General features: G+C 41.8%; 1 protein-coding gene across 1 annotated transcript in view; it reads left to right on the top strand.

The window, feature by feature from the left end:
* MSN (moesin) overlaps positions 1 to 15956 on the top strand; it is a 66292-nt gene that overhangs the window by 36277 nt on the left and 14059 nt on the right. Inside the window, exons 2-3 of the mRNA XM_054574250.1 lie at positions 4025 to 4108; positions 14540 to 14635. Of these exons, the coding sequence (XP_054430225.1) occupies positions 4025 to 4108; positions 14540 to 14635 (180 nt within the window). The remainder of the gene's footprint in view (positions 1 to 4024; positions 4109 to 14539; positions 14636 to 15956) is intronic.

Genomic DNA, 15956 nt, shown 5'->3' on the forward strand with positions numbered 1-15956 from the left:
AACCAACAACTAATCCACTGAGCCACACCAGCCAGGGCCCTGTGACTGTTTTGTAATTGCCGTTTGTACTTCTTAATCACTTTTCTGTAACAAATATTTGAATTGAATATTTGGGTCTGTGGGCTAAGCCCTGAAGATGCTAAATTGACATAATCTGTGATTGACATGCTATGCAAAAGACAGTGGCTTATTTCCTTTGAAAAATCTTCCTAATAGTGTGAATTAAAGGGAACTGCTAGGCTGTGGAATGTGGCCCTGTAGTCCCACCCCTTTCCTCAGTTTCCTCCCTGGGTACTTTCTTCCAAAAAGCCCTGTTCAGATTCTGTCCCACCCTGTTTAGGACCTCTAAGCTGGCTGTCCACTGCTGACAGGATTAAGGCCAAGCTTTCTAGCATAGCCTTCAGGGCCCTCCACATACTCAGCTTTTTGCCCACTCTTCACTCTGCTGGCCTCATTCACCCTGGAGTAGGCCTGCATGCTTGCTTCTAAGCAGACCATCTTCATAGCTGTCTCCCCTGGGCCATCACACATCTCTACCTAGGACACCTGAGTACTCTTACCCCCATTCCCATAGTCTCCCTTTTTCAAAATCCAGCTTAGTCTTAGAGACCAGTGCAAATACTACTGAACTGTGTTTTTTTTTTTTTAATTTCACACAAGGCTTTTTCTGTTCTACGGCCCTTCTTAGGATGTCTCTATTTTTTTTAAAAAAGATTTTATTTTTTATTTTTAGAGAGGGGAAGGGAGGAAGAAAGAGAGGGAGAGAAACATTGACGTGCGAGAGACATTGGTGTCCCTTCACATGACCTGGCCTGCAACCCAGGCATGTGCCCTAGCGAGGAATTGAACCAGCAACCTTCCGGTTTATAGGCCAGTACTCAATCCTCTGAGCCACACCAGCCAGGATAGAATGTCTCTCTTTTATATTACAATTTTCTGTGATTCAGTAAGTGCCTTGGGGTCAGGGCTTGGTCCAACAACTCTATTCTAACCATAGTTCCTTAAACACAGTGTTCCATTAATATTTGGTGAACTGAAATTTATAGGAAGCTCCTTAACCTGGAGTCCTTGAGCCTCTATGGATTGAATTAGAAGTGTGAAGGATACACTTGAATGGAGGAGAATAACATACTGGTTTTCACTAATGTCTTACTGAAATTTAACCCCTCTTTCAATTATGAATGTAGTTTAAAAAAAGTAGTAGTAATAGTAATCACTACTACTATAGTAATAGTAATTACTATTAGTAGTAGAAGTAGTAATGCCAATATTTGTGACTTTGTCACCAATGGAAGTCAAAGGTACTTTTATATCATGATTTAGTTAATATAGATTTCTCAAAATATTTATGCTCAACACAAAGTTGAAATTATGGCAGTAATAACTAATAAGACCCACTGCTGGGTAATTACTTAAAATGACAATAAAGACGTACATATTAAATTTTGATAACTATTTCAACATAATTGGCTTCTTTTTATCTACTTTATTTCGTGCATTTACAAATATTCTGAGGAAGATTTCACCAGACTTCCCAGAAGGGTCCATGGCACAAGATGTAAAGTGTTCCCAGTTTTGAATCTGTGTGCTATGCTATATCTGTCTCTTATATCCCCTTGCTTAGTACTGTTCATTTAGTCAACAGCTTGTGTGTATCCACTGAGTCTTGGGTATCGGAGTAGTAACTCTAAGTAAGACAGAATCCTTGAGATAAGAATGAAGTCCAGTGTACTAGAAGACACACTATCCCTTTTTCACTCTTTCCTATCCTGTCCATCACTAGTGTTTTGAAGTCTCTCCTGACTCAGCTCAAGGGTGGGTGATTTGAGGCTAGATGTTGTGGCCAAATTCCAGCCCATTGGGCCTCATTCTCCCTACATCATGAGGCCGTATTCTATAGAGGTCATTGGATTGGCAGAAAGCCAATCCACAGTGAGGATGAAGAAGTAGATATCTGTTTAAATCTAGTAACACCAAGTCTAGGTAGCTAACCTTGCCCATTGCCTCTCATTGGGGTACTTGCCTTACTTGTTCCTGCCTTCAGGGCCTTTCCTGTTCCATTGTCAATCCTGAAATAGATTTCCTCCCTGGATCCCTGGCGAGGTTTATTTACAAAGTTGTTCCCCAGGCCTGGTCCTCATTGGAATTGTTTAGCTAGTAAAATGGCTGTCTGGCCTCCTCTTCCCCGCTAACTGACCCCTGTGCTCAGGAAAGGCCCAGAGGTGTGAAAGACTGATAAGGCTTAATGTTTTACCATTCCATTGGGATTTGCATATTTGACAATTCTACTTTTAGTCTTCCTCTCCCAGTAGTATGAGTAGTATGTGAGCATCCTAGAAAAATGTAGAACATACTCATAGGATCACCACCCCAAAACCAATCCTAACACATTTGGTTGGACGTGATTCCAATCTTCTCTTTATGCATAGTTTTTACAAAATTGAGCTCATATGATCTTCTTGCTGACTCTTTTTCACTTAATATTACTGAGGTATTTTTCCTGGGCATGAAATAATCTTCATAAATATTTTATATGATCATATAACAAGCCATCTTGTAGCTGTACCATATAGATTACTTAAGTAAAATGTCCAACAATTTAAAAAGACTTTATTTTTAGAGAGAAGGTAAGGAGGGAGAAAAAGGGAGAGAAACATACATCTATATGAGAGAGAAACATCAATTGGTTGCCTCTTGTATGTACCCTGGCTGGAGACTGAAGCAGCAACCCAGGCATGTGCCCTGACTGGGAATTGAGCCGTAAACCTTTTGTTTTGTGGAATGACACTGAACCCACTGAGCCACATGGGTCAGGGCTGATTTCTTTTAATGGAATACATTTTACACTTTGATGTAAGAGGTGTTTAGCATATTGGTTTAAATTTGAGGTTTGGACTTGGTTATAAATTCTCACACCATGTCTTTCCCACTTACTGGTGATGTGACTTTAGACAGATAATCTATGTCATCACCCTCACTGTGGACATGATACTCTCTCCTTCACAGGGTGAGTATTGATATTAAATTGGGTGATGCATACTGAATAATAAGATTTCATACATGAAAGCTGCTGCTTACCATTCCTATTACTACTATTACCACCTGAATACTATGAAGTTTTCAGCCAAAGGAACAAATCTCTACTGAAGAAATTTCAGCTATCATTGACCTGGGCTAGGGGATCTATTCGTAAAGATAGAGGATACTTTTTTTAGTGCCTGTGAAATCCTGTGTGTGGCTACCTGCTTTTTTTTTTTTTTTTTAATCTGGACCTCTTTTTGTTCCTTTTTTCTCTGCTGACTTGGCTTTGGTAGAACCTCTATGATACTGACATCTACCTCTGCTGAGGCTTCTTTCCTCTCTTGTGCCTAAGGAGACCAGTGAGTCATAAATACAAGAAACATTAATAATGTAAATTAGTATACAGAACCATAGACATCAGTACCAAAATGGTCCTTGGATATCACCTAGTGTAATTGACTCCCCCCATTCCTGCTCTTAAACAGATTAGGGGAACTAAGATTCAGGGAGGGAATAAGACTTATCCAAGGTTGTAGATAGTACTAGTTATAGTACTAGGCTTGGAACCCAGTGTTCTTTATCCTGTCCTTAAGTTGGCTCTGCAAAGACCAGCGCTGCAGATAATCCAGGCTGTAAATCAGAGGTGAAGACAGAACACTGTGGGCTTGGGGCTGGCTGGAATAGGTGGGGAAGGCTTCCTGGAAGAAGTACAGTCAGCACTCTCCCTCTTGATAGTAAGCTGATTTCCATTCATTTTGTTTGCCCCTTGGTAAGCATTGCTCTGTTGCTGTGCTTTTTATCTTCAGTAGAAAGGTGGTTGGAAGCACAGGCTGGGTTATTGTTTGTTTGCTCCAATAGTCTCCTCTTCTTCCCACCAATATCTAAGTTGCTCAGGTTCTTAGCATCCTAGTTCCCTCTTCTGTTGTTGAGCAGAGACACTTGTCCCAGCCTCTGCTGAGCACAGAGCCAGACAACTAACTTGCTTCCTTTGATCTCATCCTAGATCAATGTGCGTGTGACCACCATGGATGCAGAGCTGGAGTTTGCCATCCAGCCCAACACCACCGGCAAGCAGTTGTTTGACCAGGTAAGTGACAGACTCGTTGCCCCTTAGACTCTTTCACTTTTCCCAATTGCTCTCACCACAATGCCTGCTTCTTGGGAATTTCTTTTCTTATTTGCTCCTCTAAGACAGGTCTTAATAACAAAGGAGGCAAAGTTTAACTTTGGCAACCTGTACCTTGGATGGCTCTGATCAATTCCATCCTTGGATATGAACATGGCAGAAAAGAGAAGCAAGTTGGGTATGATTCTGTGCTAGATGCTCTAAACAAGGGAGGGGTTGAGGTGCTGGGTGAAAAAGGTGAAGGGATGAAGAAGTAGAAATTGGTAGTTACAAAACTGTCATGGGGATGTTAAGTACAGCATAAGGAATATAGTCAGTAGTATTGTAATAACTATGTGTGGTGCTAGGTGGGTACTTAAAATATCAGGGGAGCATTTCGTAAAGTATATGATTATATAACCACTATGTTGTGTACCTGGAACTAATACAGAATAATATTGAATGTAAACTGTAATTGAAAAATAAAATAAAAAAATTGTGAGTGCATGGAGCCTTCCTCTGAACTCTGAAAGATGTAAGCTAATGGTAAGGCTCAGAATTAAATAACTTAATTCATCTAGCTGGTATTTGTCTGGGATTTAAACCCTGCATTCTTATCACTGTATCACATGGCCTCTGTCACATTTATCTGGTTGTTGTTTTCTAGTATACAGAAACTGACTTAGTGTTTCTTAGGTTGCCTACTTTATATACATTTCCCTCAAAGGAATATTAGGATTTAGGATACCTCTGAGGATGATGAATGCAATAGGAGGGTGTTTCATCTCCTGTAATCATGCCATAGAGATGATACTGATGCAGCTATTCCTGTGTCCAACGCAAAGGGTATCCCTTTGCTGCAAGGCATTATTATCAGAAGGGATGTGCTATGGAATAGCCAGGTGGAGGCCATAGAATCTTTCAGCATTCAAAGTCTCTCCAGGGGCCAAGGGAATGTGCTGTCTGTGACCAGAATTTCAGAAGTGAAAATGTGGCTGGGGTTCCTTCAGACGGGCCATTCTGACATTGTCCAGGATGTTAGGACCCTGTATTACCTTGATAGATTTCCCAGGTACTCCTGCTTTGCTTCTTCCTTTGCCCTCAGAGTCCCTCTACGATCTGAGAACATCCCTTAAATTGGGAAGGGTAAGGAAGAAAGACAAAAGAGGTTATATTCAAATGAAATAATCCTATTCCTGTGAATACCCTAAACTGGTGAGGGGAAAGACAAGGAGAGGATGGAGATGGTAAGGGGCTGATTTCTCTTTTTTAAAAAGATTGTATTATGTATGTATGTATTTATGTATTTATTTATTTTAGAGAGAAGGGAAGGGAAGGAGAAAAAGAGGGAGAGAAACATAAACGTGTGGTTTCCTCTCATGCATTCCCAACTGGGGACCTTGCCTGCAGCCTAGGGACATGCCCTGCCTGGGAATTGAACTGGCAGCCTTTCGGTTCACAGGCTGGCACTCAATCCGCTGATCCACACCAGCCAGGCTAGGCTGTTTTCTACCCAGGTCTCTCTGTAAAAGGCAGGATGGGATGGCTAGATATCTGAGGAAAGCTTAGTAGAGCATGCCTCTCTGAGTTCCCGATATCACATGGTAGACTGAGAAAATTTTTTATGGCTAATACAGATGGGAGTTAACATTTGTACAAGACTTACTGTATGCTAGGTAGTGTGACAGGCATTTTGTACACCCTATCATTTGACTATCACAAAGTCCTTTGAGTGTAGAAATTAGTATCAGCCCCATTTTACAGATGAGGATACAGAATCTTCATTTTCCTAGCTAGGCCTTGTGAAAATTGTTGAACCTCTCCTGGTTGGCATTTTCATTAAAAAAAAAGTTGGTCTAATATGTACCTCAAAGGCTTTTTGTGAGGTTATGAATGAGTATATTATTTATTTATCACTTGTTACCCCCCCCAAAGAAACTTGTTATAGTGGTTTATAAGGATACATAAAATTCAAAAAGATAAATTAGAAATAGGTGAGAAAGACAATAAGAAAATAAAAATAGGGAAGCAAGTGTTATGTGAAGCATCCAGCATGTAGTAGAGATATAATAAATATACCACCCAAATGTCATGATTCTTCTTGTTTTGTTAATCAGATAGAGTGGACAAATAGGCTTGAAGATCCTCAAAGTATCCAACTTCAAATTTAGTTGGAACTTGCTTCTTCTCTGGAGTTTGTTTTGCTTCTTAGAGTTTAGGGTAATCATTAATATTTAATTTGTGAAAGTACAAACTAGTCAGAGGAACATTTAAACACACATTTACTACAATTAAAGTAATATGCTGACATTCACATAGTTTCCAAGTGATTACAATGCTAGTCTGGAATGACTGCATTTTGATTATACTGAGGCTTTGAATTCTCCCTTTGTATGCAGGTTTTATTTTATTATTTATTTTTTTAAAATGTATTTTTTAAAAGGTTTTACTTATTTTTATTTTTAAATTTAAAAAAATTATTTATTTTTAGAAAGGAAGGGAAGAAGAAAGAGAGGGAGAGAAACATCAATGTGTGGGTTGCCTCTTGTGTGCCCCCTACTGGGGACCTGGCCCACAACCCAGGCACGTGCCCTGACTGGGAATTGAACTGGCGTCCCTTTGGTTCATAGTCCGGCACTCAAATCACTGCGCCACACCAGTCAGGGCAAAAGTTTTATTTATTTTTAGAGAGAGGGGAAGGGAGGGAGAAAGAGAGGCAGAGAAACATCGATGTGCAAGAGAAACATCAATAGTTTGCCTCTTGCACACCCCCAACCAGGAACCTGGCCTGCAACTCAGGCATGTGCCCTGACTGGGAATCTAGCCGGTGACCTTTTGGTTGGTGGGACGACACTCAACCCACTGAACCACACCAGTTAGGGTTTGTATGCAGGTTTTCTGTTGGAGAGCTTTTAAAGGAATAGCCCAGTAAAATTGAAAGGGCACTGGATAGAAAGTTAGAAATCATGGGCCCTAGGGCTGGCTCTACTACTAACTCTCCTTATACCTTACACAAACCTTTTTCTTCTTTGGGCCTCAGTTTACCCATCTATACAATGTCAAATTGATCTCTCAAGTCTGGTTATCTTTCTTTTTTATTGAATTTATTGGCATGACACTGGTTAACAAAATTATACATGTTTCAGGTGCACAACGCATCATCTGTACACTGTATTGTGTGTTCACCACCCCGAGCCAAGTTTCCGTCCATTACCATTTATGGTTATCTTTCAGAAATTTATCTCCAGCATTTGTTTCTGCATTCTATATCTTTCCTGTTTCTAACTCCACTGTTTTGGAGTTCGTATGATCCCCTTCTATAAAAAGGAAAGAAATGCCTCACTTGAGTATGATTAGCAGTTGGCCTATGTGTGGGGGAGGGGAAGATACTTGGCATGCAGGACATCTGCTGGACAGGTTTCTTAATGTCTTTGGGACAAAAGGAAGAAGGCGTCTATACATTATGAAGGCTGTTTGGCCCTTTGCTTCAGAAAGCAGTATCATTCTGTGCAGCAGCTATAGAGGGGAGAGTATCAGCCAGTGGGTTTTGTGGTGCAGCTGGGAATGGGAGGTTTCTTCAGGCTCTACTCAGACTCCTTTGCAGAGCCCTGGTTTTACACCCTACCCCTCTCAAGGCAAATGACGCCATCCCTTGCACTCAACACTGGGGGCTTTGTTCATTTGCATTGGAGGGGGATAGCTGTGGAGGGTGAGGAAGGCATAATTTAGAGCCCTGAGCAGAAAAGTCCTTGAACAAAGAAGTTTATTAATTTCAAAAAGCCCCAAGGCCTAGTAATTCTTTGTTAGTGTTGATTTGGTTTGCGTACTGTGGGTGTGGTTCTAAGGGAAGCCCATATGGTAGGGATCTCTGGCCAGATTGGTATGCTAGTTCTGAAAGCTACTGCTCCCCAAAGAAAGTCCTTAAGAAACTTGCATCTTTCATACTGGTGGAGGAAAGGAAAGGGAGAAAACGAGGAAGTTCATGACTTCCCGTCCTGAAGATCAGTGTCGTTTTGAGAAATATCATTTATTGAGTACCTACTATGGAGTAGCCCTGGCTAAGTGCTTCAGTTCTCACAATGATCCTTTCTATGAGCGGTGAAAGAACACACTTTAGGTTATGTAGTTAGTAAGTTGTGGTATGGAGTTCCAAAAATAAAGCTTTTCTCCACTGTGCTACTCTGTTTAGAGTTAATAAATCTGTTTCTTGTGGAGAACTCTCAAGAGGAGATGTGCCCTGGCGAGATAACTCAGCTGGTTAGAGCACCGTTCTGACATGACACAAGGTTGTGGGTTCGACTCCCAGTCAGGGTACATACAAGAATCAACCAATGAATGCATAAGCAAGTGGAACAAATCAGTGTTTCTCTCTCAAAAATCAATGTAAAAAATTAAAAAAAAGAGATGTGTTCTCTGTGTTGGAATCTCTGAGATAGGCTGCCTTAGCAAGGAGAGGGCAGTTGTTCTGTGAGATCAAAAGGGGCAGAGCTGGGACCCCATAGGTTAAAACTACAAGGAAAAAGATTTGAACTCAGAGAAGGAATTGGACGTCTGGGCAGTTTTGGGGCCAAGGACAGGAATCCACAGAAGTATGTGTTCATAGGCTATTGGGGGCTATAATCTCTTCCAACTAATTGTTGAGGCATAAGGGAGGAAGTTCATTCTGTCTGGCCTCAGACTTATCATTCCATCAGGAGGGAACTGGGCCTAGGAGGAAGGAGCTTGACTTCTTTGGAGGAGTTGATAAAAGCTCTGGGGCCATCCTAGAACCTAGCAACTACCTGGCTGATGGCTAGAGAGGAAGCCAACTGGAGAGGAAGTACCCTCGTTGGTACCAGCAATAAATAACAGACAACAATGGGAAGCCATAGCTTGAGGAAGCCCAAGGACTGGTGGGAAATGGAATTGAGGCCCCTAGTTCCTCCAGTTACCTTTGTTTCTTATGAGTGTGCTCACATGTAGGGAGGAGAGAGAACACGTTTTTTAGCAGTGTTGTCACCTCCACTTCTAAAGCCTGAGGTTCTTCAGAGGACTCTTAAGTACCTAGGTGACACTAGGGGGCAGTATCACCACAATGAATTCCTCTTTGAAAAACCTCTACTTGGCTCCTCTCCAGCCAGGAGCTCCAGCTGTAGCTCTAGTCTAACTTTACCTGTCCCCTTCCTTCAAGATTTTAAGCTGTAGAAAGGAGATGAAATCTCAGAGCATCCTTTCATTCATCTCTTCATTAACTGATTCAATATTGACTGAAGGCCTGCTGTGTCCCAGGGAAGATCCCTAGTCTATCAGATACTACCTCTGCCCTTAATGAAAATACCTGCAACCCTCCCACAAAGAATGAAAAAAATGCCTTTGAAGATTAGGTTGCGTATAGAGGTGGTATATAGAGCATGGGATTTGATGTTGCCCTTGGGTTCAAATTCTGTCCCTCTATGTCAGCAATTTTCAACCTTTTTCATTTTATGGCACACAAAAACTAATTACTAAAATTCTGTGTCACTGCAAAAAAAATAGGTTTTTGCCGATATGACAAAAAAATAGGTATAATATGTATAATTTTGATTCATTCACACCAAACAGCTATTGTTGTATTGGCTATTTTTTTTATTGGCTATTGGCTATTGTTGACAGTCTAAGTAATGGAAAAGAGGGCTGTGCTCCTGGCTAAATAGTCAGGTATTGCATGTCTTAAAATTTTTGTGGTACACTGGTTGAAAATCCCTGCTCTATTTAGCTGTGTGAGCTTGGGTGGCTCATTTAACCTCTTAGGACTTTACTTTCCTCAGTAAAATGGTGATCATACTAATCTCAGACATTTTTGTAGTCTTATTTGATCTCCAAATAAGTGAAGTACCTGGTACATAGCAGGCATTCTAATGTTGGTTGTTTTTATTGAGGGCTAAACAAGTAGGTGGAGATTGCTCTGGAAGTTCAGATAATGGAGCCATGAAATCATGAAGCTTTTCTGGCTCAGTAAAATCCTTAAGGTTTGTGGACTCTGCATTGAAGGCAGCAGCCCTTTCTTCATTTTATTGCATTTGATTTTATAAAATAACTGATATCTAATATTATAATTACAGTGTCTCCATCTTATCGATGAGGAACTGAGGCTTTGAGAGGGGAAAGATGTTTAAGGTCAGATAGCTAGGAAATAGTATAGTGCCTTGAACCAAGCCATATACTACTTCCACTTCTTTTGTCAGTTGTGTCCTCTCTGGCCTCCCTTTTCTTTGCCTGTTTCCATGGTGAGTAGAGGCAAGTTTGGTCCCTAAACTTAAAACTCTAGGTGAGTTCTGTGCTATAAAGGAGGTGGCCACTTGAGCAAAGGCAGTGTGGAATAGCATAAGTAGCAGTGGTGGCAGCCCCTCCTGGAACTTTACAGTTGTGCATTGATTTGCTTTTAGGTGAGTGGCTGATGTAGCTGCTGCTAGGCCTGTAATGGAATCTCAGTGGGCCTCAGGTGTTTGGGCATTGACGCAGTTTTGCACATAATTTCTCATGCAGTTTTCCTCTTGGGGCTCCAGCCTTGCTTCTTGATCCTTTTCTGGGCTTCTGAAGTGGTAAATTACGTCACTAATTTGTTTACTCAGATAGATGCATGGGGTATAGAAGGAGGGGGTGCTCTGTGCTCCAGAATTGACCTGATCTCCCCTTCCCTCCGCAGACTTCAGATATGGGCAGGCTTCATATGCAAAAGAGAAGAAGGGGGTTCTTACATCCAAGTGCTTCTGCTAATTAGGGAGGATTTTCTCAGAGGCAAATCTCTTTCTCTTACTGGGTCTTAGTTTTCAAGTTTATGCTGCTTGGACTGTATAGTGCTCCACAGTCTGTTTTGCAGGTTTGTATTGTGGGGCTGAATAGAATCCACAGCCAGTGTCTTACAAACTGAAGCTATAGTCCCTCTAGGTGTATGTGGCAGTTCTAGGCAGTACACAGAGCTGTGGAATGAATGGGATTTAGTATCTTGGAACATCAGTTTTACTTGTAGGTGCTCTCTATTTCATTATTAAAACAATGATTTAAGGAGTAGAATGTAAAATTTGCGCAAATGATTAAGACTAAACCTGTGGCTTCAAAGTAATTCTGCCTTGCAAACTTCTACTTGTATTACCCCTACCTTACTCCATCCTTGTGGCCCCTGGGTATATGCACCCATTATTTTATGCTGCTTAAGGATTTCTTCCATGGCAGCTTTGAGAAATACTAGCTCAGGTCACATGAGCTGGCTGTTTGGGTCAAAGGGAGCCAAGAAAGAATTTTTTTTTCCCTTGGGGGTGAAGCCATTTCTCAGAGTAGAAGGATAGGATCCTACTCACTGGAGCTACATATGTTGTTCCTGGAACCAGGATCTAGATATGTTCTCCCACTAGAAAATCAGGTTTCTCTTTCCTCTGGAGTGGACATATCACCTGGAAGCAAAGCTGGAAGTAAGCAAAGCTTGGCCTGTTTTCCAAGACTTGAGATTTCCTTATACCCTAGGGTCCAGGGGTCATCTGTTGTATCCTTTGTTCTTTTTCAGTCTTAATTCTGATTTCAGGCCATATTTCGTCCTCCTGCATACACCCTTACTTCCTTACTTTGGGACTTCAGTAGACTGAGAGACATTGCTCATCTCTCCGAGTGCTGGAGCCTAAAGGAGTGTAAAATTCATATGCATCCGATTTTTCTATGTTCATAAGGGAAGACACAGTGCTTAGAGAGATTAAAATTCCCTACTGATTGTAAAATCTATTTTTTTGGTAGCACTTTAGCTATTACTTGGTCCAGCTTCTCCTCAGAGATACTCCAGATCCTAGAACCAGTTTGGCAGTCATACTCCTCTTCTCATCACACTTTTACCAATCTCACTAGTGAACCAGAAAATCTGGTGCAAGAGGGTAAAGAGGTCACTCCTGGAACCTCTGGAACTGGTGGTGCAGTCTGTGCCTGCTATACTCCTTTTTAGTTCTGGGGTGTCTGAGCCTCTACAATGGAGCTGTTGAAACAGGTAAAGACGAGTTGCTGCTCTTCCAGCTCTCTTTCCAGTTTGCTTTACCCTCATTCCCTGACCTAGTATCCTGGCCCTATTTATTGATCTTCAGGATTTTTGGTGGGTCTCTTTCTGTCCTGTAACTTCTTCTCACTGATTGCACCTGGACACAATATCCTTCTGCAACCTTGTGGAAAATGATTAGAACTGTTAGTTGGTCCCTATCTTATATCTAGGGTGAGAAAGGTGCTTTAAACAATCTTTCCTGTTTGCACACTCCCCCTCTATTCTCTGCAAAAAAAAAAAATAGCCAATACCACATTTCAACATTAACATTATTTATTCTCCATCTGAAACCTGCTGGCAGTTCTTACTACTTATTGACTTAGTCTCAGGGATTCACCTTGCCATTGAATCATGGAAGTCTTTTGATCTTTTCTCACACCCCACCCCCATCCTATCTTTTCTAAACATGTTCCTGGTTACCATAGTCAGCAAGAGGTAGAAGGGAAATGAGATTGTATTTCTTAGTCATTTATAAAAATCTAATTAATAGAATGATAAAGCTTGAGAGAAGAAAGAGGCCATTTATGCCACACCATTTGTAGCAGATAGGGAAGCAAGATAGATGGGGAAGCTGAGGTCCAGAGAGGGAAATGCACTGCCTTGATATCACACAGCAAAGTGGAGACAGAGGTGAGTCTTTCAGGTTTCCTGATACCTGCTTTAAGATACAAAAAGTAAGGTCATCAGTATTTACTGCCCCAGTGAGCAGTGAAGGTTGATGACTTGGGAATGTGGCTTCTCCCCAAAGTGGTTGTGGGAAAGCCAGAAACCATATATAGATGCGTAAGTAATCAAATTTCATCAGTTGGATAGGATATCTAGACTAAAACTGAGACAAAGCAGTTAGTCAGTTGAGAACCCTAGGGCTCCTAAATTCCTATGAACCTTTGGAATTAGGAGAAAGCATGCTAGAGAAGAAAGGGTACAGGTTTTGGAGTTACGCGCATCAGGAGTCTAGTCTAGGGTCAATGGTTTTAGAAAGATTGCCTCTCTAAACCTCAGTTTCCTCCTTTATAAAATGGAGATATTATAGCTATCTCAGGGTACTTCAGTGTTCACTACTTCACATATATAATAGGGACCTAAAAATATGAGCTACTTTTTTCCTTGGGGCCTCTGAAACTCTAGATTGTAAGGTCTGAGGGTGACTATGGGTCCTGGCTTTGGATGCACAGTAGAAACTTTGTGGATACAGTGGAGGTGTGTGTGTGTATGTGTGTATATGTGTATTTTGAGGGGAGATAGTGATTTATTCACAGGGAAGGACGTCAGCAACACTGTGTCCTTGTTCCCTGTTTCTGTCTCCAGGTAAATTTCTTCATCTCACCCCTCCACCTCTATTGCCTTCCACTTTCCCCCTGCCTCTGCCCCCACCCAAAAAATAGAAGATAAAGAAGACCGCTCCATGCCAGCATGACCTCATTGGGATGTGGCTCAGCTTTATTGCCTTCATCCCCAGTGGTAGGCATGCTGGGTTTCAGACGCCAGCCAGAACTATTAACATGCTAATGTCAGGGACTGGAAAACAGATCCCATCTGTCTTCTCCTGGCTGGCCTCCCTTTCCTTCCCACTGCTCAGGCAAGAGGCCCAGAACATCAGGGGGCCCCTCAGCTACGACACTGAGGTACTCACTCTGTTTCCACCCTCATTCCCACTTTTAAACTGAATGATTGGTAACAGAAATTGTGACTGCACTCTAATCAGGGCTGGAAAGAAGCATCTCAGTCCCCAAACATGGCCCAGCTTTTGGATATATAGATACCACAGTCCCTGCTCTGTCTCCTCAAAGGTTCTTTCTTGGGGCATTGTAAATGAGACTCAGTCTGAAGGTCGTGGGCATTATTTCTAGTTGCTAAAGATAGAAGAGTAATCCAGGAGAACAAGATGCAGGAGTGAAGCCAATAATCTCTACCTTCAACCTTTAATCCATCCTGGGAGTGGGAAGCCGCATGGCATAATAGAGGGAGGGAAGTGGCAGAAAGCACTGGATTTGAATAGGTTTGGAGTCAAACAGATCTGACTCCGCTACTGACTAACTGAACCTCCACTTTTCTGAACCTTACTTTCACTATCTATAAAATGGGCCTGATTGTAATTATATCATAAAGCTCTTGTGAAAATTAAAGGAGATAATAAAGTTATTGGTGTGTGGTAGTGCTCGTAAATCACAGATCCATCCCCTACCTCAGAAGTACTTTGTGAAAAAGAGATGCTGACATCATGTCTTGGTTGCTGCTCAAGTGTAGTTTCTTTTCAGACCCTGGGCACCTTATGTCCTTTAAGGTTAGGGACTAAGTGAGGCGTTGCATTTGTGTCCTTTGTGCCTGGCACAGGCAAGGGCATTCAATCAGTGGTAGTTTTGTGTTTTCTCTTGCAGGTAGTGAAAACGATTGGCCTGAGGGAAATTTGGTTCTTTGGTCTGCAATACCAGGACACTAAGGGTTTCTCCACTTGGCTGAAACTCAATAAGAAGGTAAGTGCTTACCCCACTCTCAGGTTTGGAATTCATTCCTCTTCCAGGTCTTGCTCGGAGGTGGGGTAACATGTGCTAGCCAGCAAATCCAGGGCACCTAGGGCTGTGTTTTTCTGGGCCATCTGTTGACCAGTGGATCAGAATAAGGGAAGAGGACTCAGCCAAGGCAAAGCTCTTGTACTATTTCCACTTTGACTTCTCACAGCAAGAACGACCAGGGTCCAAGGAGGAACATATCTTTCCATTCCTATCGGGAGCTCTATCTTGAACTTTGGCTTAATTTAAACTATAGCCATTAGTGATTCTTCAGGAGGAGATTGGTATTATTTTTTTTTTCAAACTCAAGGGCTTTAGGGAATTTTTTAAAAAGACGGTCACATACTCTTGAACTGGAATCTCAAAGGTCTCATAATCTTACCTTGTTTCTTTCCCAACCTGTCAACTGATGCCTGAATGCCATATATATGTTCTTTCTTCATTTTCTATCTCAAATTGATTTCCAAATGGGATGATTTGAGTATAGGTCCATTCAAGTTCTCTACCTCCAAGTAGCATCTCTTCAGGGACATGGCAGTCCTTCATCTCAATACCCTCAAATTGGCTAACTTTGTCCCTGAAGGTCCTTGCTCTGTCCTGTGGCTTGTTTTGCTGATTGTGTCTAGGGGATAGGTGCCTCACTTTCTGGCTGGCAGAATCTTGTTTTCACAAAGAGTGGAGACTTTTGCTGGAGAAATGTGGAACTGTTAGGAGCCAATTTCAGGCTTTAAAAGACAACCTAGTTTGTTCTCTTACCTAGCCAATTCCCAGGCTTTAGTCATCCTGGTCTTTCCTAATTCATGGAGTTGGGGGAGCCTTAAAAGAGGAGCTCTCTCAAGCCTCCCCTTAGAATTTACAGGCAGTTGGACATATGAGGTTTGTTCAGAAGGTATCCAGCCATGTAGTATGAAAAATAGAGACATTTATTGAAGAAGACACAAGATACAAGAAACATTGTACACAGGACAATGCCACCTCAGTCCCTTTCCAAGGAGGCACCTAAGGACCTCACATAGTTCTCCCAGTCGCCATCAGCTTCCCCGTGGTATTTTCCTGAAATCTCTTCCCTTTCAAGGGTGATTTTAGTTTTGGGAAAAGCCAGTTGTCTTAGGGCACCAAATCTGGGCTGTAGGGGGCTGAGTCACCTGGGTGATTTCATGTTTCGCCAAAAACTCTGTACAGGACTTGATACATGAGCAGGCACGTTGTCATGATAAAGCTGCCAATCACGAGTTGCCCATAGATGCAGTTTTCTGAATAGTCAGAATTGTTTCAGCAGAGGAAT

Source organism: Pteronotus mesoamericanus, unplaced genomic scaffold (genome assembly GCF_021234165.1).
Source record: "Pteronotus mesoamericanus isolate MK-2021 breed Mesoamerican mustached bat unplaced genomic scaffold, CSHL_Meso_final contig_256, whole genome shotgun sequence".
Taxonomy (NCBI): Eukaryota; Metazoa; Chordata; class Mammalia; order Chiroptera; family Mormoopidae; genus Pteronotus; species Pteronotus mesoamericanus.